Source organism: Symphalangus syndactylus, chromosome 2, assembly GCF_028878055.3.
Source record: "Symphalangus syndactylus isolate Jambi chromosome 2, NHGRI_mSymSyn1-v2.1_pri, whole genome shotgun sequence".
NCBI lineage: Eukaryota > Metazoa > Chordata > Mammalia > Primates > Hylobatidae > Symphalangus > Symphalangus syndactylus.
In genome coordinates, this window is record NC_072424.2 from 145,853,973 (window position 1) to 145,881,054 (window position 27,082).

Below are 27,082 nucleotides of genomic sequence, written 5' to 3' on the forward strand. Positions count from 1 at the left end.
GTGGTCAGATGTGGCATTAGTTTAGGGGGCAGCCGGCCTGATGGTGGTCAGATGTGGCATTAGTTTAGGGGACAGCCAGCCTGGTGGTGGTCAGATGTGGCTATAGTTTAGGGGGCAGCCGGCCTGGTGGTGGTCAGATCGACACTTTCAAGTACTTCTAGTTTTGAAGAGCTTCGCGGGATCCTGTGCCTGCTGGAAGTTGAGCAATAACTCTCCAAATGTTAATGCAAAGCCCCTAAGGGTGTGAGCTTGCCAAAAAACTTAACATCCGCAGCATGTGATTTCTTGAAATATGGCCAAATAATGGATATTTCATTTGTAGAATGGATGTGATTTGTTCTTGCTTCCTATGAAAATGCTTTAGGCGTCGTCATACTGAATCAAGTAGACTTCATTTAATGAAATAATTATTTAAGAGTTTTTTTTTAATGTTCATAAATGTCTGGCAGCCGCTTGTTATCATCTAAAAACTCCTCTTGGTTGTCAGATTATTTGAATAAACTGTCAGACACATTATAAGTCACAAGCCTCTAATGCTAGTTTGGGAAATGAACTCATATATTTTTAATAGACCTTCTACCAACTTTACGAAGGTAGCTTTCTACAAATTAAAAAAAAAGTTGTTACATGGTTATAAAACTTAAAATTTATAGAAGTAAATTGGAATGGGAATCATGTTTCTATAAAACTTAAAGTTTATAGAAGTGAAATTGAAATCATATTTCTATAAAAGTTAGAATTTATAGAAGTAAATTGGAATTGAAATCATGTTTCTATAAAACAGCATTTATAGAAGTAAATTGGAATTGGAATCATGTTGCTAGCCTAATATTTAATGAGACAATATAGAGGAAGACTGTCTCCAGTGTGCTAATTACTTTTCGAAAGTGTGTTCAGGATGGGGCACACGGCCCTCAGGCCAGGGATCTGAGCCACAGACAGCAGCAAGCTATCAGAGAAGGGAGCACACAGGCAATGCTCATGTAACTAGAAAAGCACGAACCACCCGATAGAACTAGCTCTGAAAGACAGCACCATGCAATCATATTTATACTACAGAATTATTACAGCATTTATACTACAGAATTAGTACAGCACTTACACTACAGAATTAATACATTTCCTTATAGGTTCTGAGTACCAGCAGGGTGTCACTGACTCTATGGCAGGGAAGAAACCTTCAGATTGAGGCAAAGCCAAAGGTTTGAGTGAGAATGAACTTAATACACTAAATGGAAGGCTATTCTTTGGTTAAAAGTGTTGTAATGTGGGAGAATAATAAATTATACATATTCTATATTGTTAATATAACATATAATTAATATTGTAATAATACTATAATATAATATATATGTATATAAGCGTGTGTTAAAAGTCAGCCTCTTGAATGCCTTCATATCAGAATTGCTTCTATTTGCGTTTTTTTTCAGATTATTTTTTCTTTATGCATTAACTCCTCAAAATTTATTATATGAGAAAATGATGTAGTTAAGGCCTTTCTGAATAGGAAAGAAAAGTGACATATTTTCATCTAATATATTAAAATGGAATATTGCAATAGGAATTTTGTAATCATTCATTATTACTTTTTTTCTGAATTATTTCCAGAATTTCTAGCTTTATTTTTCTCTATCAGTGGTCATTTTTGGAAGCTTAGCCTACTCCATCTAGAATCAAACATAGCTTATACTAATATGATTAGTTTAAAACTTTAACTTTGGTTCCCTGTCCCCACTTAACAGAGCCAAGTGTCTCGACATTTCCACCTTGGTGTCATGCATCTGCCGGTCCCTGTGTGGTCCTCCCGGTGCCTCCACCATGATCCTTGAAGCAGCCTCTCCTTCCCTATTTCCCTAGTTCTCAACCCTTGCCATCCTGCTTCTCTCAATCTTCAGTTTCACTCAGTTCCCTTTTTCCTGCGTTGTTCATGCTTCCTAAGGCCTCAGGGGCATCTTTCTAGAGGATCGCCCAGCTCCTGCTCCTTCCTCAGGCCTCACGGGCATCTTTCTAGAGGATCGCCCAGCTCCTGCTCCTTCCTCAGGCCTCACGAGGGGCATCTTTCTAGAGGATCGCCCAGCTCCTGCTCCTTCCTCAGGCCTCACGAGGGGCATCTTTCTAGAGGATCGCCGAGCTCCTGCTCCTTGGGTTCCTTCCTGGAGTCACGGCCCCGTGCGGCTCCCCAAGATGGAAATCTCCTGTGCTGTGATGACACAGGACCTGTCATGTGCGAATTCACCCCTCCTCGTTCCCTCTACCAGCGTGATTAAGTCCTTTATAGAATAAGGACTTGTCTCCTGCCAGAGAGAACCACCCCAAGCAGCTCTGCCTGCAGAACGCTGCATTCTGGGATGCCCCAGTGGGGAGGTGACAGTCACATGTGGAAATTATGTTCTGTAGCCTTCTCTTCCCAAGGGCCATCATCAGTTTGCTTAAAGATCTGCCTCCATTGTGGCCCTTACTAAAAGAAAATGGAATTGCATTTCTCCAGTGAGTCTGAATTTCCCACATGGAGCCAGGTTTATCAGATAAAATTGCATGGGTTAACAGCCCTCATAAACCACGATGTTTATGTAAACAAACACGAAGTTTCTTCTGACTCTGCTATAATATCTTTAATATTTTATATCATGCTCATCAAATTTTAAGAGGTTGATTTAATCCATCTTATTTTGCTTATGATATGCTTTCAAATATCACGTAAAATCCTCAAGAGACACGTTTCAAGAATTTTTGAGAACGATTTCTATAGATGCAGTATGTCCCTGGATAAAGTGCAGAAAGTATCTCGTGTCTGGATCATCAAACCATGAATTCTGTGCACTAAACATTTCTGAAGAAGCGCCACGGCAGTGCCGAGTCTTCCAGGGTGCTGCTGGAGAGGCATGAGCAAGCGCCATGTGAACACAGCAGTGATGAGTTTCCTGGGTGCCGCTGAAGAGGCATGAACAAGCGCCACGTGAACATGGCAGTGCTGAGTTTCCTGGGTGCTGCTGGAGAGGAATGAACAGGCGCCACGTGAACACGGCAGTGCTGAGTTTCCTGGGTGCTGCTGGAGAGGCAGTTTCCGCCGTCCTCAGCTGCTGCTCTCCAGAGGCACAGTTCCATTGAGTGATGCACCAAGCGCTCTGAGGATTTCTGCAAAGCAACAACCTCCAGAAACATTTAGCGCAACCCCTGCTGTTTTCAGTTTCTTTCATGACCTAAAGTAACTTACTGAGCAATTCAGAAAGAAATGCAAATCATTGTCCTTTTATTTCTTACCAGTTTCCTCGTTATCTTTGGGGCAAAAGCCTCCTTACTATAACCCAGAGGTGGGTTTTATTTTTGCACCTGTGCATTTGCTGAGCAAAACCTGGAGCCCATAAAAAAGTACAGAACTTACAAGACACAATCATATGAAATTTCAGTCATTGACAAATTTCTTTCTGCTTCTTCTCTTGTTCATTAAACCGATTTTGAGCACCTACTGTGAGATTTGAATGATCATGAGTTCTGGGCTTATTCTAAAAAATGTTGATAAGAGCATTGTCATCGTGAAGTCATCGTGAAGACACGATGACTTCACTTTAATGTTTATCATCCACTCTTTCAAGTGGCTGAGTACAGCGTATGAGGTCGCCAGGGGAGAATGATTGTTAGTCACTTTGGAATAGAAATATAGGGGGGAGTCTAAAAAGTAACATTTGTTTTTACATTCTTGCAGTGAAGACACAAAACTTATATGCTTTTACACAATCTAATAGCAACATTTGGTAATATGGTCAGTAATGGACTAATCATAAAATTACATATCTGATTATCCTCAGATGTTAAACAGAGTTGCTAGATATGCTAAAATCAGGGTGGTTTCCATTAATACCGTCACAATCCTTTTATTATCGCAAAAGAAATTTATTGAGTGCCTATTATAAGCCAGGCATCCTTTTAGCATTGGAAAAATTATGCAACAGCTAACATTTGTCAAACTGTGCCAATATGCCACACTGCACCTATAATCTCTTTTAATCCCCAGAACAAGCCTTTCTGCTGGGCTGTGATGTGGATGCACCACACCAGCTGTGGCGGTGCTGAGCAGCTCTTATCAGCTTCCTAATGTGTCCCACCTGTCTGATATCACCTTTAGGGTCATAAAAGCTCTATAAACTATACACTGTAGTTAATCAGCTTCAAAGCAGGCTTAAAGCACCATTTGTAGAAAATCACTTCCAATTGCAGAGATTCGTGACATCCCAGCCCGAGCTTCCTTCAGGCTGAGCAGAGAGGCTGCCCCTGCCGCTCCACTTGCGGGTTCCTGCTGCAGCCACCAATAGGTCACATGGTCTTTCATTCCTAGATGCTACCGCTCTCCCCCCAGGTGAGGGCCGGTCAGGAGGGGGTTGCCAGCACGCGTTCATTCTCAGTATTCCTGGCTTAACTATTTGGGGCAGAAGATGGATGTCAGACATACATGTCTAAACACAAGGAGAAACTGAGTTTATTAACAAAAAGAGACCAACCTTTGCACATGGCAATGTGAGGTCCTAGAATTTTTGTCATTGTTTTATTTGCATGTGAGTGAGTGTCAGTATTCATGTAGCACAATGCCTGGTGCACAGGCTGAGTATGAATACCTCTCATTATTCTTTACCAGTTTTCAGTAACAAAACTTGTTTTGGAAAGAGTGCAGTGGAAATTTTCACGATTTGGGGCTGAACAACTTTTAGATAGCGTGCACCTCTTCTGCTTAGATTTCACCTAAGTCAGACCTTGGGGAGGCCCCAGGTGAGAAAGTGGATTTTCTTCCAAGTCACCCTCTCATTTGTGGGTGGGGGGTGGACGATGAACCGCATGTTGAGAATGAGGGCAGAGGGGTCACACAGGGAGCCTCGGAGTCTAAACACGACCTTGCCCTGGGGCCCGCTCTGAGGAGTCTCCAGCCTCAATGACAGGTGGCTCGGAGCAGAGAGTGGAGAAGACTTCCAGCCACAGGGCTGGTTCTGCCTCGTCACATTCAGGAGTCCTGTGGGCATCAGATCTGCTCCTGGATCTCCTCTCCCAGGCGACTGCCCATGCTGACTTGTGAGCTATGCTGCGTGTTGAGCAGGAATGTCCATCGCTGTGGGGATGCTGTTGACAGATCCGTGATCACAGCAGCATGCCAGGCTGCGGGAAGTGGAGCTGTGTGAGGTTCCACCTCTCCCGCTGTGCCCCCCCACGCTGGCAGGCCCTCCTGCTCCTGGGGTGAAGGACCACATCGTTCTTGGCAGTTCTCTGTGGCCTCCCAGGAGCTCTGCATGTGGGACGGCGTCCCTGGATCCTGCTCACCTTTTGCCTTCTTCTTCCCCGTAGTGTCATCCTGTGACCAAGAGCACCAGTCTGCCCTGGAGGAAGCCAAGCAGCCCAAGAACGACAATGTGGTGATCCCCGAGTGTGCGCACGGCGGCCTCTACAAGCCAGTGCAGTGCCACCCCTCCACGGGGTACTGCTGGTGCGTCCTGGTGGACACGGGGCGCCCCATTCCCGGCACATCCACAAGGTAAACAGGGCGCACCCACCCCCCCCGGGACCATGGGAGGCTTTGGGGCGTGGAAGCCAGGAAAGCAGAACCCCCACTCCCCCGACACACACCCACACTCTCACACACACACACACACTTATACCCCCACACACACCCGCACTCACACACTCATACCCACACACACCCACACACTTATACCCCCCCACACACACTTATACCCCCACACACACCCACACACACTTATACCCACAAACACACACACACTCACACACACACCCACACACACTTATACCCCCCCACACACACTTATACCCCCACACACACCCACACACACTTATACCCCCCCACACACACTTATACCCCCACACACACCCACACACACTTATACCCACAAACACACACACACACACATACCCACACACACTTATACCCCCCCACACACAACTTATACCCCCACACACACCCACACACACTTACACCCACAAACACACACACACTCACACACTCATACCCACACACACCCACACACACTTATACCCACAAACACACACACACTCACACACACACCCACACACACTTATACCCCCCCACACACACACTTATACCCCCACACACACCCACACACACTTATACCCACAAACACACACACTCACACACACATACCCACACACTTATACCCCCCACACACACACACTTATACCCCCCCACACACCCACACACACTTATACCCACAAACACACCCACACTCACACACACATACCCACACACACTTATACCCCCCCACACACACACACTTATACCCCCACACACACCCACACACACTTATACCCACAAACACACACACACTCACACACACATACCCACACACTTATACACTTATACCCACACTCACACACACACACTCATACCCACACTCACACACACACTTATACCTACACTCACACACTCCCCCCACACACACATACCCACACTCACACTCCCCCCACACACAATCTCACACACTCTCATACACACTCATACCCACACCCCCATACACACCCACACTCATACCCACACTCACACACTCCCCCACACACACTCTGCCAACACACACATACACACCCACACTCACACCCACACTCACACAGTACCCCCAAACACCCACACACACACTCCCCCATGCACAATCTCTCACACACTCCCCACACACCTTCACACACACCCACCCACACTCACTCACACTGATACCCACACTCATACAAATCCCCCAAACACCCACACTCACACCCCACACCCAAACACACACTCACACACCCACACTTATACAGTCCCCCAAACACCCACACACACACCCCCACATTCACACACTCACACACACTCATACCCACACTCACACCCCCCACACACTCCCACACACACCGACACTCACACTCCCCCAAATACCCACACTCACACACAACCACACTCATACAATCCCCTGAAACACCCACACACACCCACAGTCACACACACTCACACAAACTCATACCCACACTCACACATTCCCCCCCACACACGCCCCCGACACCCACAGTCACACACACTCTCATACACACTCACACTCACCCACACTAACCCCCTGACACATCCCCACACTCACACCCACTCACACTCCCCCCCCACACACTCATACACACCCACAGTCATGCACACTCACACACACCCCTAACACACTCCCACACTCACACACTGCTCTCCCACACACACCCATACTCACATTCACACATCCACACTCTCACATACTCTCCCCACACACTCACACACAGTCTTTCCATCAGCTGTGAGTGTTACACCTCCTCATCTGGATGGTCTGGGACTCCAAGTGGCGATCACCCAATGCTGGGTGATCCTCTGCTCTTGTGCACGAGCTGCCTGTAAAAGCCAGTGGCTTGGCCGGGTGCGGCGGCTCACGCTTGTAATCCCAGAACTGTGGGAGGCCGAGGTGGGTGGATCACCTGAGGTCAAGAGTTCGAGACCAGCCTGGACAACATAGTGAAACCCCATCACTAGTAAAAATACAAAAAATTAGCTGGGCATGGTGGTAGGTGCCTGTAATCCCAGCTACTCAGGAGACTGAGGCAGGAGAATCGCTTGAATCCGGGAGGCAGAGGTTGCAGTGAGCCAAGATCACGCCATTGCACTCCAGCCTGGGCGACAAGAGCGAAACTCTACCTAAAAAAAAAAAAAAAAAAGTAGCTTCAGCTTTTGGAAACTGGAAACTGGAGGAAACTGTTTCTTTGATGGCCTCCAAAAGCGCCCGTGTGGCAGCTGGAAAGCAGCAGTAGCTTCGCCTTCACAGGCAGGGCCAGCTCTTCTGCCCCACTCACGCCGGATGGAATCTGAAAGGTGGCTCTGGGGCCCAGTGCCAGGGTGGAAACGCGGATGGCATCAAATACCAGTGGCAGCTTCCTTCTGCTCCTGGTTTTGGGAGAGGGAGCTCAGCATTTCATAAGCCGAAAGAATCGATTGTCCAAGATGGCTTTTTATGGTATTCACATATGTGTGCCCTGAATTTATCACTTTTAGAAAAAGTGAGACTGTGCTAAAGACAAGGGCAATGAAAGTTATTCGAGGGTCTGAAATACAAAAACAACTTGTTCACTCGAGTTTTGTGTGAGTTGGAGCAATGGGAGGGATTTCACAGTAGCACCTGAAGAACAAGAGCTGTGTGTTCATGGAAATTGTATAACCGTGAGTAGAAATGGTTTTGCAGCTCTTTGTAACATGAATTTGACTTCGATTTGTCCTAGATTTATATAAAAATAGTTTTAAAGTATATGAAAATATTATCTCTTAAATGTTATCAAATGTAGCCACTGATGTCACCTTTAATGCTTAGGCATGAGCATTTGGACGCTTCCTAAATTGTTCTCCAAATTTGTCAGGTGTCACCAGTAGATATTTGTGGGGGAAACTGTGTAGTTTCTGGGGGCTCAAGCCAACTAATGCCTGTTTCACTAAGATCGGGTCCACCCATCACCGTCTGGCCCGGTGGGAGTCCTGCTTTGGGGAGTGTGATGATGCCGGGGCATGAGTGCTGCCCCTTCCTGGCCAGTGCTCCGCCGTCCGACCGCCCTGGCTGACCGCCTGCTCTTGACACCCCACTCAGCCGACACTGCACAGGGGTGCTGAGGCCAGTGGCTGAGGCTTGGCTTCTGCAGGGCTGATATGGGGGATTGGTTCAAACCCATGTGCTGTGCAGGGCTTGAAGAGAACATAAACCTGTGTGCTCTCCAGGGCTTGAAGAGAACATAAACCTTTTCCAGGTTTTGGTATGAGAATTGTTATTTTTTTAGTTTCTGTGACTAGGTATATAGGGAGTACTGTTTTCTAAGAAACCTTTCTTGGAAGCAGTGTTTCTGCGTATCTTACAGCTCTGGCTGGTTTACTGTGCATATAAGTTGGGGCAGCCCCAGCCCCCAGTGAGGCCCCTGTAGCAGAGGTGGAGATCTCTGGCAGACGCTGTTTTACACGTGCCAATGACAATCTTTAAGCTATCAAACCCAGAGCTCCTCAAACTGGCTCTGAAATTATGAGATCAGCATTTACAACGTTGTTCCTGAAGAACCTGCCAACGTCCAATATTGTGAGAAGCTAGAAACACAATAACCCCTCTCTTCCCGTCCATCGATGCTGGTTTCATTCCGCCTGGGCTTCATCCCGCTTTCACGGCAGAAAGAAAAGTCTCTGGCTCTCCTATTTCTGCTACAGAAGGGGGCAACTCCGTCTTTTCGGAGTTTCACAAAGAACATGAAATTAAACAAATGGAGACAGCTCCTTAGATTCTGTATGTAATTTTACCTTTATTATTATTCATTCATTCATTCAGCACAAATACTGATTATCAACAACATTCAAACCCTCTTCCAGGGACTGAGGAAATAGCGTTGAATAAGAGAGGAGAGGCCCCACCTCTCCTGCGGTTTACACTCTGCCAGGGGGGTGTCAGACCCAGAACTGCTGTCCCTTGCTGCCAGCAGAAAGCCCTCAAATTTACCTAGTCTCAAAATGTACTTCTCACTCGACTCTGTGGAGACAGGGAAGTTCTGGATGATTTCAGCGGTTCAAAGATGTAATTGTTATAAGTCGTTGGTGGGGCAGTTGTTGTTTTGGTCTGTTCTGCCGTCTTCCTCTTCCTGGTGTGCTTTGTGGCTTATTCATGTCATAGCTGTTAGGGCATCACAGTGATAATATATTTTCGAGAAAGAAAGACTTTTTCTTTTTGTCAGCAGAGAAAACCCTTCCCTACCCACCTGCGGTGGTTTCCCCTCACCCTAATTGGCCGGAATATCACTGAACGCCCAGACCTGCCTTGGGCTGGGGAGAAAAGGGGAAGGGACCTGTTGTGGTTCCTTTTTCAGCACCCAGGGCAGGACTGAGATTACCCCCTTGGCACCCACAGCCACATGGAGCAGGGTCTGTGGCTAAGAAAGTCTTGGTTTTGTTACAAAAGTGGAAGGGGAGGCAGCCTGCAGGGTCTGGTTCCTCATGCAAATAGCTAGACAGGTGGTAGACACAAAGATGGTAGAGGTGGTGGGGCAAGGCCAGGGCTGGGCCCAGTGAGGGCAGGTCAGGGTGCCGGCACAGGCCTCTCTGGGGCCCAGATGCTGGAGGGAGTTGTAGCCACAGTGGCTGGGGAGGGTTGTTTCAGGCAGAGGGCAGGGAGTGCAGAGTCCTGGGAGAGATGAGTCTGGTGTGTTTGAATGGGGAGTGACAGGGTTTGGCTCTATCCCCACCCAAATCTCATCTTGAATTGTAATTTCCATAATCCCCACGTGTTGCAGGAGGGACATACCCTGTGGGAAGTGATTGGATAGTGGGGGTGGTTTCCTCCTTGCTGTTCTCGTGGTAGCGAGTGAGTTATCATGAGATCCGACGGTTTTATAAGTGTCTGACATTTCCCTTGCTTGCACGCACTCCATTCTGCCGCTCTGTGAAGAGGTGCCTGCTTCTCCTTTGCTTTCTGCCATGACTGTAATTTTCCTGAGGCCTCCCCAACCATGCCAAACTGTGAGTCAATTAAACCTCTTTTTTTTTTTTTTTTTTTTAGAAATTACCATGTCTCAGGTATTTCTTCACAGCAGCATGAGAACAGATTAATACTGGGGGTGTCATAGGGGAGGGGCAGATGGGGAACAGCTAGAAAGCTGGTGGAAGCCAGAGAACAGAGTGGGCCCACTCACAATGGGGTTGGAACATCTGTCACATCCCAGCTCCCCTAGGAAGCTGCTGGGATAGTTTAGCAGAGGAGTGATACAATCTCTCAACAATCCTGAAAAATACTAGCATTTATTCATTCACCTTTTATTCAATAAACATGTGAATGCCCTCAATGTTCCAGGCATTGTACTGGGAGCTGGGGATACACCAGTGAACAAAACAGGTGCAATCCATGCTACCACGGAGCCTGCATGCTAATGGGAGGATGCAGATAATAAGCCAAACACATCACACTTAGCAGACATGAGTAAACATGTGGCTTAGCAGACATGAGTAAACATGTGGTATAATGTCAAATGCTCTGGAGGGAAAAAAAACCCAATAATCTGTAAGAGGGACTTGGGATGGGGCACAGCTTGAAGGAAATGGCAGGGGCAACTCCCTGAAATGCTGACATCAGAGTCAAGACCTCAAGAAGTTGGTGGTGGAGCAAGGAAGCCTGCAGAAGGCCAGCCTGGTCAGAGGTGGTGAATGCCACTGAGGGCCCAGCCCCAGAACTCCGTGCAGTTTTTATCAAAAGGTGGGGTGTATCAGGAAGCTTTTGGTTTCATGTAGTGAGATGAGAAACTGATGAATAAATATAAATGGCCAGAGATGGCATGATCTCCCTGAGAGGCACAGCAGTGGAGCAGGCTCAGCCTCAGTTGAGGCTGTCATCTGTCAATGTTGCCGAGGACATTCCCTCTCCCAAATCTGCCCTGACACCCTCATTCTGTTTTCTTGGCCATTAGGCAGGTTCCCCTCTTGGTCATAGGATGGCTACAACAGATCTGGACATCTCATCCAGATGCCACAGTGCTCAGAGGACACAGGAGCCCATCTCTTTGTTTCTTTGGAGCCAAAAATACCTTCCCTAGAATTCTGCTAGCAAATTTAATTCATGAATCATTGGTCAGAATTAGATCATATGCCCATGGCTAAACCCACTGCTGGCAAGAAAAATTGAGTTGGTTTAAACTGGTTTGAATTGATCACCTAGGGAGACATGGGTACTGGGCACCAGGCAAAATAATCAATATTCGTCAGTGTCTGATAAGCCACAGCCAGCTTCACCATTCCTCATCTCCCAGTGATTCTGCCATTATTGAGTAACCAGGTCGCATTTCTATTTAAATGCCCTCTGTTCCATCAGTGCAATTTTCTTATTAATTTTCTGAAATAAGCAGCCCCAGGGAGATACTTTGTAGTTTTGATTTATACCTGGGTTGGCAGTTAAAGTGTTTGTTTTCTTTAATCATCCTCTAAATTTCCCGATGGGGAAGAAACATTTAATAATCCAATAACAGTAAGAAGCTATAAACATAAAACCCTTCGTCTTTAATATGTGACCTCTCTTATCCTCACGTCACCATGCAAGAGAATTAAAAGCCATTAGTTTTGTGGCGGACTCATCCCAAGGACCACAGACACGTGCCACTCTGCCCAGACGAGGCAGGGGCAGCTTGCTCTGGTGCAGTTTCTAGTTGGAACCATCACTTTGAAGGAGATATGAGGAGGGGCAGAGGCTTCAGCCCTTCCTAGTGCCACTGAATTTTGTGTCAAAATTGGCATCTTCATCATTGTTTGCAGATCCCGGAAGGAGGGGTCCAGGCACCTGTCATGAGTGCAGGCCCCCAAGAATGGTAGAGTCCAGGTGGGAGCCAAGGGGCAAGTTTCCCCTCAGCCACTAACAGTAGTGAGGAGAGAGTGGGAAGGAGCTGTCGGACTGAGCTGAGTCAGGCTGATGGCGAGATTCTGCATTCGTGCCCAGAACAGAGAGGCTGATGAAGCCTTTGTCTGTCTGCCATCCAGCTGCTGGCTGTTCCTACCTCACATCTGGGCAGCCTCTGTTCCCCGACCCCAGCGCATGTCTCTCAGTGAGGTGTGTAGCCTCTGTTCCCCAACCCCAGAGCGTGTCTTTCAGTGGGGTGTGCAGGGGGTCGTGTGGGCATAGGACTGCGTTTCTCCCTGGTAGAGAGCCTGGTATCTGATGGGCAATGAGAGAAGAGATGTTTATATTTTTCCTTGTACAAATAAGTTAAAATAAACCTATTGAAAAGAATGGTGATGGATGACAAAGCTGAAATTAATGGACTTATTTCTCCTCTTTCTCCTCTCTTGAGATTGTCAATTCTGCAAGTCATGGGCATTTCACACTACTCATTAAAAGAAGCAGAATACTGTCACTTAAATATATATTTTTATATTAACATCAGTGATAAGATTTGCAACATACCTCTATCCCAAATTTGGAACAAAACCGAAATGCCCACCCAGGGTGGCTGGCTTCCTGATTGCTTCGAAGCTAGGAGATTTGGAATGAGGGTAAGAAATGATCTATTGTGCCACCCATGTGAAGGATACAAGTACTGATCCTGAAGGGCTTCAGGGGCACAACAGAGTTCATGTTAACACTTCCTTTTTCTAACACTACAGAGCAGTCCAGGGCTCCAAGGAGGTGTGCCCTCTGAAACTCTGAGAAGCAAGATGGCCCCTAAGGGCTGGAACTCTATCCTCAGAGTCTACGTCATTCATTCCGAGCTGGAACATTCGCCTGGCTTTTTGCAACTCACCCTTCATAAGCCCTCGGGTAGGAAGGGTCCATTCTAATGTAGGTCTCAATTCAGCCCCCAAGACATTGACCCAGAGCTTGAAGTGAAGATCTTTCAGCCCTGAGAGTGCCGCAGTTCTACAAATGTAACATGCATAAGTAAAAATAAGAGCTTACTAATCCCTCAGGAAGCCAGCTTCCTGTGCACATCATCTCTGGGTGAATGTTTAACTTCTCACCTGCCAGCTGCATTAGGAGACACCTGGCGGGGTAACAGGTCCTTTACTGAGTTCACCTTTCTTGTGACCTCTTGAGGCTGACCCCCACCCCCACATTTTCAAAGAATATGAGTTAATGGCTTTTGGTTAGAATGTGATAGCTTAACTGTTTGCCAGAGTGTGTCAGAGACTTTAATTTCAAAAACAATATTTCAAAAAGATATATTAAGTTTGTGTGACTGGGGTGGCAGGTTTTCTGGTATCAAAGGGGCTCTTCAGGGCCAAGGGCGGCAGGAGGGTGCGGTTCCTGACTCTTATGACACCTGGATGGGGTCCTCTCACTGGGACTGCTGGACTATCTGGGGCCTCTGTTAGAACACTTTAAATATGTCCCTTTAGAGAGAAATTTCTTTTTTTTTTTTTATGGCTGAAAAGCATGTAAGCAATGAAAAAAATAGAACCTAAAATGATCTCTGTGAAGTAAATAGGATCTTGTAGCCCTTTCTTTAAGAATTAAAAAAGAAAATAGGGCAGAGGGAGAGGATGAGAACCGGCAGAACGCTGGCCTTCTGACAACCTCAGGGCTCCGGGCCGGCACATTCCTCCCACACCCCCTCCCGCTGGCCTCCTGCTTGTCTTCTTCATTTTCCAAGGAGTCTTTCCGGAGCCCCAAGACTGCACCATGACTGTGCCCCATGATGGTGCTGGCGGGCACTGCGTCTCCCAGTGTGTCACTTGCCAGGGCCTGAGGAGGCCGCCACGAAGGATTCCACGTACCTGACACTCATGGACTGGAGGGGCAGGGGGTGGGGAGCTGCCATGCAGCGTGAGGTCAGCTGAGTGGAGGGGAAGCGAGGAAGGTTGGTGTGGGCTGTCTGGGGTCCTGCGAGTCCAGTCCACAGAAAGGGGTGGTGGGTGCGCTGACCCAGGAATCTCCCATCTCCCAGAAATGCACCTCCCCAGCGTGTCCTTCACGCCGGTGAGAAGCTCCACTTCGTGGTGAAAGCCACGGTGAAGGACTTCTGCGTGCAGACGATCATCCTCCTTGGGAGTGGGTCTCCAGGAGGCAGGTTCTCATGGTGGTCCCCACTGTTTAAATGCCCACCTCCTCCACTGGATGAGGCTGGTGGTCTGTGTGGGAGGGGTCTCCTCCTTGCCTTACACCCAGGACAAGGATAAAACCCAGGCAAAGCAGGCCTTGGTCACGGGCTGCTGAACGGCGTGCATATGGCAGTGTTTATGAGCTGTTTACCGGATTTGAATCTGACAGCCTTAGGGACAGGCGCCCTTGTTCCCACTGCCAATTCAGTAGTACCACGGAGCCACCTGCTCCCATGAGCTCTGCAGCTGCAGCAGCCAGGGCACCTGCGCTCTTGGATGTCAGCCCCATCTGTTCAGGACTTAACCTGCAGTTTGTCATTGATGCTAAGTGGGACCAGAGAGTCGGGTTTTTTTTTTTAACACTGAGGCAAACTTTCGTAGCTTCATGAGGTGGATTGGAAATGAGTTGGCCTTTGGTGCTACAGGAATCTAAATCCTGAAGTCCTTTGCGTCCTTTCCTTGGGCGGGGTGGGGGTGGTGGTCACACCCTCTGTCCTCGTGCACACACTCCTGCTCTGATGAAACAACCCAAGTGCTTGCTCCATCCAACCCTGCAACAGGAGGACGGGGAGGTGTGAGCGCTGCTCCATCCAACCTGCAACAGGAAGGGGAGATGTGGGTGCTGCTCCATCCAACCTGCAACAGGAGGACGGGGAGGTGTGGGTGCTGCTCCATCCAACCCTGCAACAGGAGGAGGGGGAGGTGTGGGCGCTTGGCAGCTGCTAGATGAGATTTCGTTTGAGAGATGGGATGGAGAGACAGCCCTGCCGTGTGATTGAAGTCAGAGTGTGCTTCTTCCTACTGACTGCAAGCAATGACTTTCTATGCCAAATGTCCACAAAGGTGACAGGAGTGAGGTCATGGGTGTCACAGCATCAGAGCCACAGGTCACGGTGTATGCTGGGGTAGGACACTCCAGAAATGGAAGACAAACCACAGCCGGTCTCAAGCCCATTGTTTTCTCTCTCCTTCCCCCGCCTTCCCCCCGCCCATAGGTATGAGCAGCCGAAATGTGACAACACGGCCAGGGCCCACCCAGCCAAAGCCCGGGACCTGTACAAGAGCCGCCAGCTACAAGGTGAGTAGCACCTGCGAGTGTGGCCCGAATCCACAGGCCCCACCATGAAGTTTCTTGCAAATTTGGAATGAAAAAGACTTTATCTGACCCTGTTTCCCAGGGGCCCTGTCTGACTCTGGGGCCTCCTACCTCCCTGCAGAGGGCCCTGAGTCCATGCAGGGCGCCAGGAGCCCACACGGTGAGAACCTGGGGGGCTTCCTCCCTGCTGCTGTGTATGGAAGGTCAGACATGGAAGAGAAAGAAAGGGCCCCTCACAAATCAGATCAGCACACCGCACCCCAACCTCTCTAGATGCTCCTGAACCCCACAGCCCAAAGAACCCTTTATTCATTCTACCTACATTCCACTGTCATTTTCTGACATTCCTTTTGCACTGAATCAACAGTTCATGAATCTAAAGTTTAGATTTTAAGAAAACATGAGTTGAATGTATGTATTGAGTTTAATTACAAAGAAATATTGGAATTAAACAGAGGTGAATTAAAATTTATAATTGAAAAGTGCAGTCATAAAAAGACGTCATGGGGTGAATTTGATATCATTAAGAAGCTTCAAAGCTACTTGCCATTTGTTTCATTTTGATCTTTTTTTCTCTAAATATCTCCAGATTGTGTATGTTTAACCAACGTCTCAGAGACATGAAAATCACACTACAGTGTACTTTGTTTAGAGTGCGTGCTTGATCTTGGTCTCACACAGAAACCGGATGAATTCCTGATTGGTAAACTTTTGTGGTTCCTGTACTATTTGTACTGTCATTGATAGAAAAGGTTTTAAATTGTAAAAAGTAAAGATGTTCGGCTTATAAATGAGGACAGGGTAGAGCAGAATATCAACAGTATATACATTTTTCTTTGCTACGTGTTCATAGCGATTCCACAACATTAGTAACGAAAATGCTTGACACAGGGAAGCAGAGGGCGGAACGTGGTTCCGGGGATACACAGCAGGGCTATTCTGCCAGCTCTTGGTAAACACCCTGCAGCTCACTGGCCTGGCTTGTTAGGAGCTGTCTTTGTCTTAGTTCTTCATGGTTTCCCAGCCGTGCACCTCCCCAGTGTCTTCCTTGTGAGGCAGGTTTGAGGAATCTGTTGGTGCTAGTAATTTTTTTTTTAAGCAGAGTATGGTCCTTGTGTGAGCAATCAACTTGCTTTCGGTTGAACAAATCAGCTTCTTTCTGGGTCTTGCAGGTGAGGGCGGGGGAAGAGATCATGATGGTACAAACACAACACCCATCCGTGCGCACGCCTAGTGGAGGGCGTTTTGCCTTTGACCCCGTGTCTGCAGGCTGTGCTCAGCTGCTGGCTGAATTCCATCCCCCTGACGGCCCTGTCAGGAGGGAGTCCTCCTCCTCCATTATCTGGTGTCATCTCTTGTCTCTGAAGTTGGATTTTAACATTGGTAGGCAAGATGTTTCCTTAAAAGATGTAATGAACTTCTCACATGCTTGCTGCATGGAAAGCCCTCAATAAATGTTTGCTGGTTTTGGTTGGTCTTGACCTTGTCACATAAACTTCAATCTGTCTTTTGCCCCTAGTGTACTTCTTGAAGGGTCCGAGACTCTTATTTTTTTTTTTGATAACAAAAAGTTGCATCACTTCTAAGCCAAGCTGCGCTGTGGTCTTCACACATGTGATACGAGTGCAATTTATGGAAGTCAATTTTGCTTCTCCTTGGTAAAAGGGACCGTGACAGAGGCTGGCTTCTGCTGCCTCTCAGGAGTGCACGTGGCAGGAAGACCTTTTCATGGTGGAATCTAATCTGTTACACTCTAGACCCAGACTATTGATTTAAAGATGACACAGTCATTTGTCCAGTGAGAACAACTGGCCCTTGATATTGAGAAACATGAAATGATGTCATTGTCTTCTCTGAGCGTCAGACGTGCCATTTGGAGAGATAGCATCCCACACTGTGAGGACAGGCACATCAGAAACCATGCTCCTCTCTGCTAAAACGGGAGGAGAAGGATGATTAGATGCTCACAATGAAGACGGTGTTTCCTTGCCCACACCTCAGATGAAAACCAGATTGCTGAGGCATCGAAGCCATGTGACGCACACTGTGCAAAGGTCAGCTTGTGCTGTTGCTGTAGATGTTTGGGAGTGCACTGTTCATGACCACTTAATTATTTTGATTATTTGGAGATAATTATCCTTATTAGGAAAAAACAAGTAGGTCTTAAAATAGCTCCAGGATAGAGGCTGTTCCTGGTAGAGAGGAGAAACCTGTTTCCAAAATAACACGGCAACATTTGAGTAGGAAGATCCTTTAAGTCCCATGTAAGCTGATAGATTTTATTCTTAAAATGTACTGTTTCCTTTTGAAGTTGCTTTTCTAAGGTTTTGCCAATGAAGGTCCTTTATTTTCCATGTAAAGCTGATAATATTTTCACACAAAATTCACTTGTTTGGGGTAAGCAGTTTGTCACCAAATACTTATTCACATCTTACGTAGGACAGTTAGCAGGTGTTTGGCAGCAAACGATCATTGAATCTTTGGAGGCCGTCATTTTATTATATGGCACAAGAGATCTAGGTCTGGCTTACGGGGCTACATAGTGACGACTGGATCACTGTTTTGGCTTTTGAAGGTTCTTCTTTCATTGCGTAGGTTTCCTTCTGGGACTATCACATCCTGTGTAGCAGAAATTCTAAAAAGAGGTACAAAACCACACCTTCTTAAACCACACCTTCCTAAACCACCCCTCCCTAAACCAGATCTTCTTAAACCACACCTTCTTAAACCACACCTTAAACTGCACCTTCTTTAACCAGCCCTTCCTAAACCAGACCTTCTTAAACTACCCCTTCTTTTTTTTTTTATTATACTTTAAGTTTTAGGGTACATGTGCACAACATGCAGGTTAGTTACATATATATACATGTGCCATGTTGGTGTGCTGCACCCATTAACTCATTATTTAACATTAGGTATATCTCCTAATGCTATCCCTTCCCCCTCCCCCCACCACACAACAGGCACCCATGTGTGATGTTCCCCTTCCTGTGTCCATGTGTTCTCGTTGTTCAATTCCCACCTATGAGTGAGAACATGCGGTGTTTGGTTTTTTGTCCTTACGATAGTTTGCTGAGAATGATGGTTCACCACCCCTTCTTAAACCACACCTTCTTCTTGGACAGGTTCACCTCACTTTATTTTGCCCTGGCATCTCTGATCACACTCTGGTTGGTGTTTTAAATAACAGGCTTACTCTGTCTCTCCAATCTCCCCAGCCCCCTGACATCCTCCCAGGTCCTTTAGTGAGGCTGGAGAACCAGGCACTTGCATTGAGCTGTGGCTCCTGTGTCAGGGCCGTGGTGTGTCTGTTGGGCCCTCTGTGGCTCCTCCCGCATTGGGCCTTGCTGTGGCTTCCTTGTCCATGCCCCACCATGGCTCCTGTGTCCAGGACCCCCTATGGCTCCCGTGTCAGGCCTGGCTGTGGCTCCCATGTCTACCCTGCTGTGGTTCCTGTGTCCAGGACCCACTGTGGCTCCCGTGTCCGCCCTGCTGTGGTTCCCATGTCCAGGACCCACCGTGGCTCCCCTGTCAGGCCCAGCTCTGGCTGTCTTGTCAGGCCCTGATGTGGCTCCATGTCTGAGCCTTGCTGGAATTCTTCTGTCTGCTTGAGCTGCATCTCTCTTAGCTCCTGTGCCTCCCACGCATCCTTCAGGACGGCTTCCTCAGGACGCCCAGGCGGCCAGCCACTCACATGCACCTGTCCACCTGGGGCACAGCGTGTGGTGTGGGTATGGACTCTGCCCCATGCCTCACAGGGTCCCTGGGGAGGTGGAGACTGCACCTCCATGTTCCCGGCATCCGCAAGGTGGAACGAAGGATGTAGGCAGTTTTCTTTTCCTACCGGAAGACTTTTTGGCTAAGTGATACTGGTAAGCTTTGACTTACTAGCCATGTGGTTTTGCTTATCTAGGGCCCCGCAGCACTGGTCTTGAATGGGCTTTCCAGTGTGGGGAGAGGGTGACCTGAGCCTTTACCTGAAGAGCGGCACTGGGTTCGTGATCTCCGTCAGGGGAGAGGGTGACCCCAGCCTTTACCCAAACAGCAGCGCTGGGTTCATGATCTCCGTCAGGGGAGAGGGTGACCGGAGCCTTTACCCAAACAGCAGCGCTGGGTTCGTGATCTCCGTCAGTCCTCAGGGCCCCTCCTGCTGAGTGAGAGGAGAAAGAGCCAGCACAGCCCCTTGCTCGCTTCAGCTGCGGCGCCAGCTCCATTTGTGATTCAGGCTCGTAGGCCCTCAGCGGGGCAACGCAAGAGGCCATCGGCACAGCCTTGGCAGAGAGGAGATGCAAGTGAAAGACAGAGGTGCAGGGAGATGCACCTGTCCAGGGCAGAGCAGGCCCAGTCACTGGCGGGTTCAGGGCAGGACCATCGGCCGAGAGGAGTTGGCTCAAAAACTTGCAATGGACACTTTGATCTAAAGTGAAGTCAAAATAAGTGATTTCATGGCCTAGAGTGCAGGGCTTCCTCTCACCTTTCCTGATCATGCAGTTGTGTCTTTCACTCTCGGATACGGTTTGCCAGCTGACTCTCATTCTCAGGAGCAATCCTAGTTGAATGAGCAGACTGACTTTCCTCTGGGCATTGCTTCATTTCAGTCTACACTGGCGGGGAACGCTCCCCTTTTCGTCACGTGACGATCTGCGCTGCGTGCAGTCTGATCTCACTCTCAGGCACTGTGGTCCAGGCCACCCCGAAGGCAGCACAGGAGCTGGGCCCTGGGGCTCAGGAAGGTGCAGGGGATGTCTGACATCCTGGGAGCCGTTCCTTCCTCCACCAGCTCAGGTGAAAACAGCACTGTCTTTCTGTGGGTATCCTGGTGTTGGTGGTTCAGCAATGGCACCAGCGTGAGGACAGAGGGGGTGGCATGAGGAGGCCCTCGGGGAGCCTGGGCATGGCCCCTCTGTTACTGCCCTGTCCCCCAAGCCAGGGTCCTCTCCTGGGTCTCCAGAGCTCCTCCACCTGGCACACAGTCTAGGAAATGGTCTTTATTTTGGTCTAACAGCCTCTCACCCAAGTGTCTCTGGAAGCTCTGTGGACCCAGCAGACTTCATGAATGGTCAAGGCCTCTCCCTAAAGGGCATGGCACAGGGCCTCTTCACACCTACAGCCAGCACAGGGGGCCTCTTCACATCTACAGCCAGCACAGGGGGCTTCTTCACATCTACAGCCAGCACAGGACCTCTTCACACCTACAGCCAGCACAGGGGGCCTCTTCACACCTACAGCCAGCACAGGGGGCCTCTTCACATCTACAGCCAGCACAGGGGGCTTCTTCACACCTACAGCCAGCACAGGACCTCTTCACACCTACAGCCAGCACAGGGGGCCTCTTCACACCTACAGCCAGCACAGGGGGCCTCTTCACACCTACAGCCAGCACAGGGGGCCTCTTCACACCTACAGCCAGCACAGGGGGCCTCTTCACACCTACAGCCAGCACAGGGGGCCTCTTCACACCTACAGCCAGCACAGGACCTCTTCACATCTACAGCCAGCACAGGGGGCCTCTTCACACCTACAGCCAGCACAGGGGGCCTCTTCACACCTACAGCCAGCACAGGGGGCCTCTTCACACCTACAGCCAGCACAGGACCTCTTCACACCTACAGCCAGCACAGGGTCTCTTCACACCTACAGCCAGCACAGGGTCTGTTCACATCTATAGCCAGGAGCATCTTTTTTCGTGGCACCCCAAGCAATTACTGGCATAATTATAGTCTTTGACTCATGTAGAAACCTTAGAGACAGCCCCTGGATTTTTCAAACACGATTTTAGCACTATTCTAATTTTTTTTCAAGATTAATTATGGTTTTCTGAGAGAGGATAAAATGATCCTTACCTCACCCTAAGTGGAGCTTAGGACATTTTCCAAAAGATAATTAGACCAGGAGCAACACTTTCCCGCCAGGCATCATGTGACATGTAAGGACCTCGGTGTTTACCTTTTCTACAAAGCAGACAGGAGCCAGCCAGGACCTCGCTTGGCGGCTTTTGAGAGCCTCACAAAGGTGACACGAGGTGTCAGTATTCTGCCCACTAAAAATGTCAACTTCTATGATCCCTGCTGTCAGATCAAAGACTGAATTTACAGACACGAGTCTTGTAAATTTTAGCTGAGCTGGGAACAAAGCTTCAGGCTTCAGAAACATAATACTGGAATCCTGGGGATGTGGGTAGCTTGGTGAGCTATCTGCACTCTGTGTCCATACAGGCTCACGCCAGAACCAGCTGCTCAGGACACAGGCTCAGACGCTCTGTGACCCATGAGGCTGGGACGAGGACTGGGTGTTGAGGAGGCTGGGGTGCGAGGCTGTCTGTGAGAGAGGATTTGTAACCTGGCATTCTGCTTTTGAGAGCTGTCTGGTGGCGTGATACCTAAAGAACGTCAACTCAGCCTCATGGGTACGGGTGGGGAGTTCCAGATACGGCAAGAGACCGTTCCACGCGGCACCACTTGGAAGACAGAGCTGAATCTACATTATTTTATTTTTTGACCACTAAGTTTCATGTCTAAATATGAAATTTGCAGATGAGTAAGATTAGTAACACTCTTGAAGAAAATTGCGGTTTTTAGGAAGCGTAACAGTGAAATGGACCATTAAATCGGTTTTATTGAGAAAAGACTGCTGCAAATAAAAACTCAGAAAAAATCACACGTATAATTGCCATCCCAGAGGCTTCATAAGACAGGCACAGCAGGGACAAGGGGTGCCGAGGAGTCAAGCAGTTGGGAAAAGGTGGTTTTCAAGAACCGGTGTCTGCGGAGCATCCTGAGATGCCTCTGCATCGCAGGGGTGTTGCAGGGAGTTCCTCCAGCAGCTGAGGGAGCCTGAGCAGGTGCAGGGGACGCAGGTGAAGCGAGCCTTTCACTCAGCACTTGCCTTTTCTCCTGGGAAAAAAAGTGGACAGGATGCACCCTGCAGAGGGCACAGGAAAGATGAGAACTAAGAAGGAGTGATATGGCTACTCTTGCAGCAAGGCCAGCAGAATTCTCAATGGGATTTTATTACAATATTTCCTTTAGCTGATATTTTGTCTTCATGTTTGAGAGTGAGGAGACATTGGAGAAGGCTTGGGGGAATGTGGGAATTCATCATTCTCAAAAAAAAACAAGAACAGGAAAAGAGAAATTAAATAAAGGCGTTTTATTTTCCTCAACATGTAGAGGAAAGACTAACAAATGTCTAATTATGTACGGGAGGGTGCTGGGTGCTTTTTCTGTTTATTAATTGATACTTCGACGTCTGGGTGTGAATAACCGAGCGGGGTGGCTGTTTCTCACCCACATGGCTGAGCAGGAGCTTTTCTCACACACAAGGACGGGTCTCCCAGGGGCCCAGGGCACTGCATTTGTGGACTCTGAAGATGGGGCAGGAAGCTGGAGCCATGGTTTCTCCCACGACCTTTCAAGCAAAAGTTTAGGGCTCTGATGGGCCAGGGGCACTCCGCTCTTGTGCCGCACTCACATCCGCTTGGACAAGTCCTGTCTCCGCTCCAAGCTCTCTTGCATCTCGCTGGCTGCCCCGCTGCTTCCTCCTGGTGAGTTTCCAAATAGACTGTAAGTAGATTCTGATCCCCATGCATGCAGCGAGAGGAGGTGTCTGGAAACCCCAGGTCTGGCCTGTGTTGCTTCCCATTGTCAGGGTCTCCTTGCTCCAGATTAAATGTGATCTGCTTGTTGTGACCAATGGGGCCCCTCCTGGCCTGACCCCAGTGCATTTTCTGTTTTCTTCTCTCCGCCATGCATGGGACTGTGTCTCGCCTGATTAGATGGCCTGCTTGGACAGGCGGGGGTTGCGTCCAGCACCTCACTGAGGGGCCACGCCTCCAGCACACAGGACACAGGTCATTTCCCTGAGAGGCATGCTGACATGGATTGCCAGGTTTATGGGGTCTGCCAGGGATAAAATAATCTGAGATTTTTAATCCACCCATTTATTTCCCATCCAAGAAAACGGATCTGTCCTATGGCGTGTTATTAGCCTCAAGGCTGGCTGCATGGGAGTGGCCTGGACCATCACCCCAGGGCCCAGTGCTCCAACAGGACCCTCGCTTTATTGCTGTGCTATCACCATTATGAAATAATTAATTTTTAAACGCGAGGCCCCCATGCTCCATTTTGCACTGGGCCCTATAAACAAGCTGATCATGATTAGTAACAACACACAGCTTGCAATTCATTGGGCATCCAATGGCAAAGAGCCAGCATAGTGGCATTAAGAGGAGAGTGGAGGAGAGGCGGGTAGTGGCATTAAGAGGAGAGTGGAGGAGAGGCGGGTAGTGGCATTAAGAGGAGAGTGGAGGAGAGGTGGTAAAAGAGTTAAGACAGGGCCAGGGAATGACGATGAAAGGGCTGGGAATGTCCCCACAGATACAGACAGGAAGACGGTGCGCTCAGGACGTCAGTAGCCCGGCTTAGGCGATGGGGAAGGTGCCATCGTCTCCTGCGGCGACTGTGGGCTCTCGACACAGCAGGCACACGGGCATCTGGTCTGGGAGAGACAGCGATGGCAGGAAGGCTGGCGTGCCCTTCAGCCACTACTCCACAGACTCCGCTAAACTAGGAACCAATTTCTGAAATTTATGGGCTTCATTTTATTTGTTTTTACAATATAATAGGACAATAAATATCTTAATCTTAAAATATCCAGGAATTTGCTAGAATATCAGAGAACCAAGTGTTAGATGACCTAGGACCTGACACAAAATGACCCTCAGCATGGATCAGAGAACGTGAGTTCTGAGCAGCGCCGGTGACTGCAACAGCACATTGTTGAGTTATTTTAGAAGCGACGTGGCTTGTGTTCATTTATGGTTTCCTTTAAAGCCAGATTTTTAAAGATAAAATGCCATTTAAACAATTCCCAAAGACAGCAGGGAGAATTCTGAACGACAACAGGACAGTCAGCTCTGGCCAGTTTGGCCTGCGTTACTTTGAAAGTTATGATTATGCAGAAGAGAGATGGAATAAAGTTTAGATTTACATTCATCATGAGAAAGGCATCTGCCAGACAAATTAATAGTGTAAGCAATATTTCAGAGACAGTTTAAATAACTTGAGAACAAACTGGTCTCCAAACACTATCAAATATATTAAATTAATTTCTAAACAATTGTTATTCTATTGCAAATAATTCCTAACTCTATTAAAGCAGTTTATCCTAAATGATTAACTACTTTAAAAGCCTTCCAAGTACGGTATACACTTAAAAATAACAAGTATGCTTTTAACTGGCCTACAGTGATTAGTTTAGACTTCCCTCCTATCTCTTCTGAATTCATTGAGGCTCTGCCATAATCAAATTAAAACCTCCTATAATGCAAGTCTCACTTACTTCCTGTTTGCCGCTGACTCAGGCAGGAAACCACCGTGGCACTCCTGAAAGCGCCCTTCTTTCTCAGAGGCTGTGCGCTTCAGGTGAGACCACAGGGAGGCCAGTCCGGACAGAGGGGACGCTGCCTGGAGTCGGAAGGTCTCCACGGCCAGCTGTCCCTTGTGTAGCCAGTGCCTGCCATGGTTAGAAAGCCCAGCTTCAGTTTACATGCTCTGTGTCTTGTGGCCCTTTTACTCTACGTACCAGTCGTGGTCACTGTGCTCCTGCAGGCCGTTGTCCAGCTCGCTCTCAAGGTTCCTGACACACGGGCTCTGTGCTCCCTGAGGTTGGCGGTCACCACCTTCAGGTCTTCAGATCCCCTGCACCAGGTTGCTCAGGCATGAAACACGCAGCTCTACCTGCGTGTAATATTTGCCTGTGGTCTCTCCCTTCCACCAAACCAAGCAATTCAGATGCCTTCAGCATTCTTTAGCTATTTGTATTTCATCTCTTCACTGAGTCGTGTTTATTGTTTTCACTTGGAAACGCTTATCTTCCTGATTCCCCTATGTCTTTAAACCCAAAGCTGGCAGAATACTAAGACTGCATGGTGGCTTCTCTGCTTTACCTTCTCATGAGAATTACAAATCCCTTTCTTTCCTAATTTTGCGAGCAAATATTTATTACATGCCTGTTGCATAGGCGGTGCCTGCCAATGTTCTGGGAGATGCGAGCCAATAGAGATCCAGCTCCTGTACTCTGGAGCTGAGACCTGGCTGTGAGGATTGCAGGTCTATGACCCTGGGATGAGTGCTCTTGAACAAGAAAGTCACCTTATTTCAGTTTGAAATATTGGGAAAATGGAGACTGATATATAGGAAAATTTTCCCTATGTCTAAAAATATTATGGTAGAATTCTTGTAAACTCTTTTCCAGACTTGTGCCAATGTCAAGAACATTTCACCCTCACCCCAGATAGCGCCCTTTGAGTCGGGGAACCACAGACAGCATGGGCAGCACTGACACTGTGCAGAGCGAGGAGTGAACGTGAGAAATCATTTCTGCAGGAGAAATTAATTCCAAGGGGGATCAAGACAGGGAAAATCCAATTATCCAGGTTGGAAATTGGCCAGAGCACTGCAGTTATTACTTCTAGAATAAAGGCGAGACTAATAGAAATAGTCCAGCTGATAGGAGCAATTGAGTTATGTTCTTCCTGATAATTCCTTCAGAATTTAATTGGACAGACTAAGGCTGCAGTGCCCTGATGCATAAGCCACGTGTCAAACTACTTGGACACCCTGGATGACCAACCAAGGTAGAAAACTTCTCAAAACCTGGCTTGTGATGAATAACCACAGGCTATGGAAACCCCTAGGATGTTTTCTCAGACAGCATGATTTACTTTTTTTCTTAGTTCTCTTCTGACTTGTCAAATTAAGGATGATCTTTCAGAAACGTCAGAGGTTTCCCTCTCTGACAGAGAAGGATAAATGGACTGCCTATTAGTTGTTAATTCGCTTTGACAAATTCCTGAGATAAATTGTTCAAGTGTAAATTTCAGCAGACACACTTTAGTGTTTTGAGTTTGGGTCCTATTTATGCATCTTTTCTCTATACTTTTCCTGATGTAATCAACTTACTTGAAATGTATAATCCCCTTATTTCCAGAGGAGAATAGTATTAGATCCCAGTGTCAGATTTCTGATTTTAAAAAGTCTCCTAAGGAACACACATTATCTGCCATGAAATGCTACTTTTTGGAGCATTCTTTGATATGCTCTTTAAAAATGTAGTTGAAGTCCATGTTTTATTTACAATTTTGCTCTGTTAAATAGTAACCCACTTGTACTAGTTTGTTTTCATGCTACTATGAAGAATTACCCAAAGATGGGGTAATTTATAAAGGTAAGAGGCTTAATTGACTCACAGTTCCACATGGCTGGGGAGGCCTCAGGAAACTTACAATCATGGCAGAAGAGAAAACAAACATGTCCTTCTTCACATGGCAGCAGGAGAGAGAAGGGGAAGTGCCAGATGTTTATAAAACCATCAGATCTCATGCGGACTCACCCGCTATCTGG

General features: G+C 47.9%; 1 protein-coding gene across 2 annotated transcripts in view; it reads left to right on the forward strand.

Moving 5' to 3' along the window:
• Positions 1-27,082, forward strand: part of SMOC2 (SPARC related modular calcium binding 2) — a 217,072-nt gene that overhangs the window by 146,119 nt on the left and 43,871 nt on the right. For both annotated transcript variants that reach the window (XM_055269689.2, XM_055269690.2), the window contains exons 8-9: positions 5,329-5,515; positions 15,580-15,662. In XM_055269689.2, coding sequence (XP_055125664.1) covers positions 5,329-5,515; positions 15,580-15,662 — 270 coding nt within the window. The remainder of the gene's footprint in view (positions 1-5,328; positions 5,516-15,579; positions 15,663-27,082) is intronic.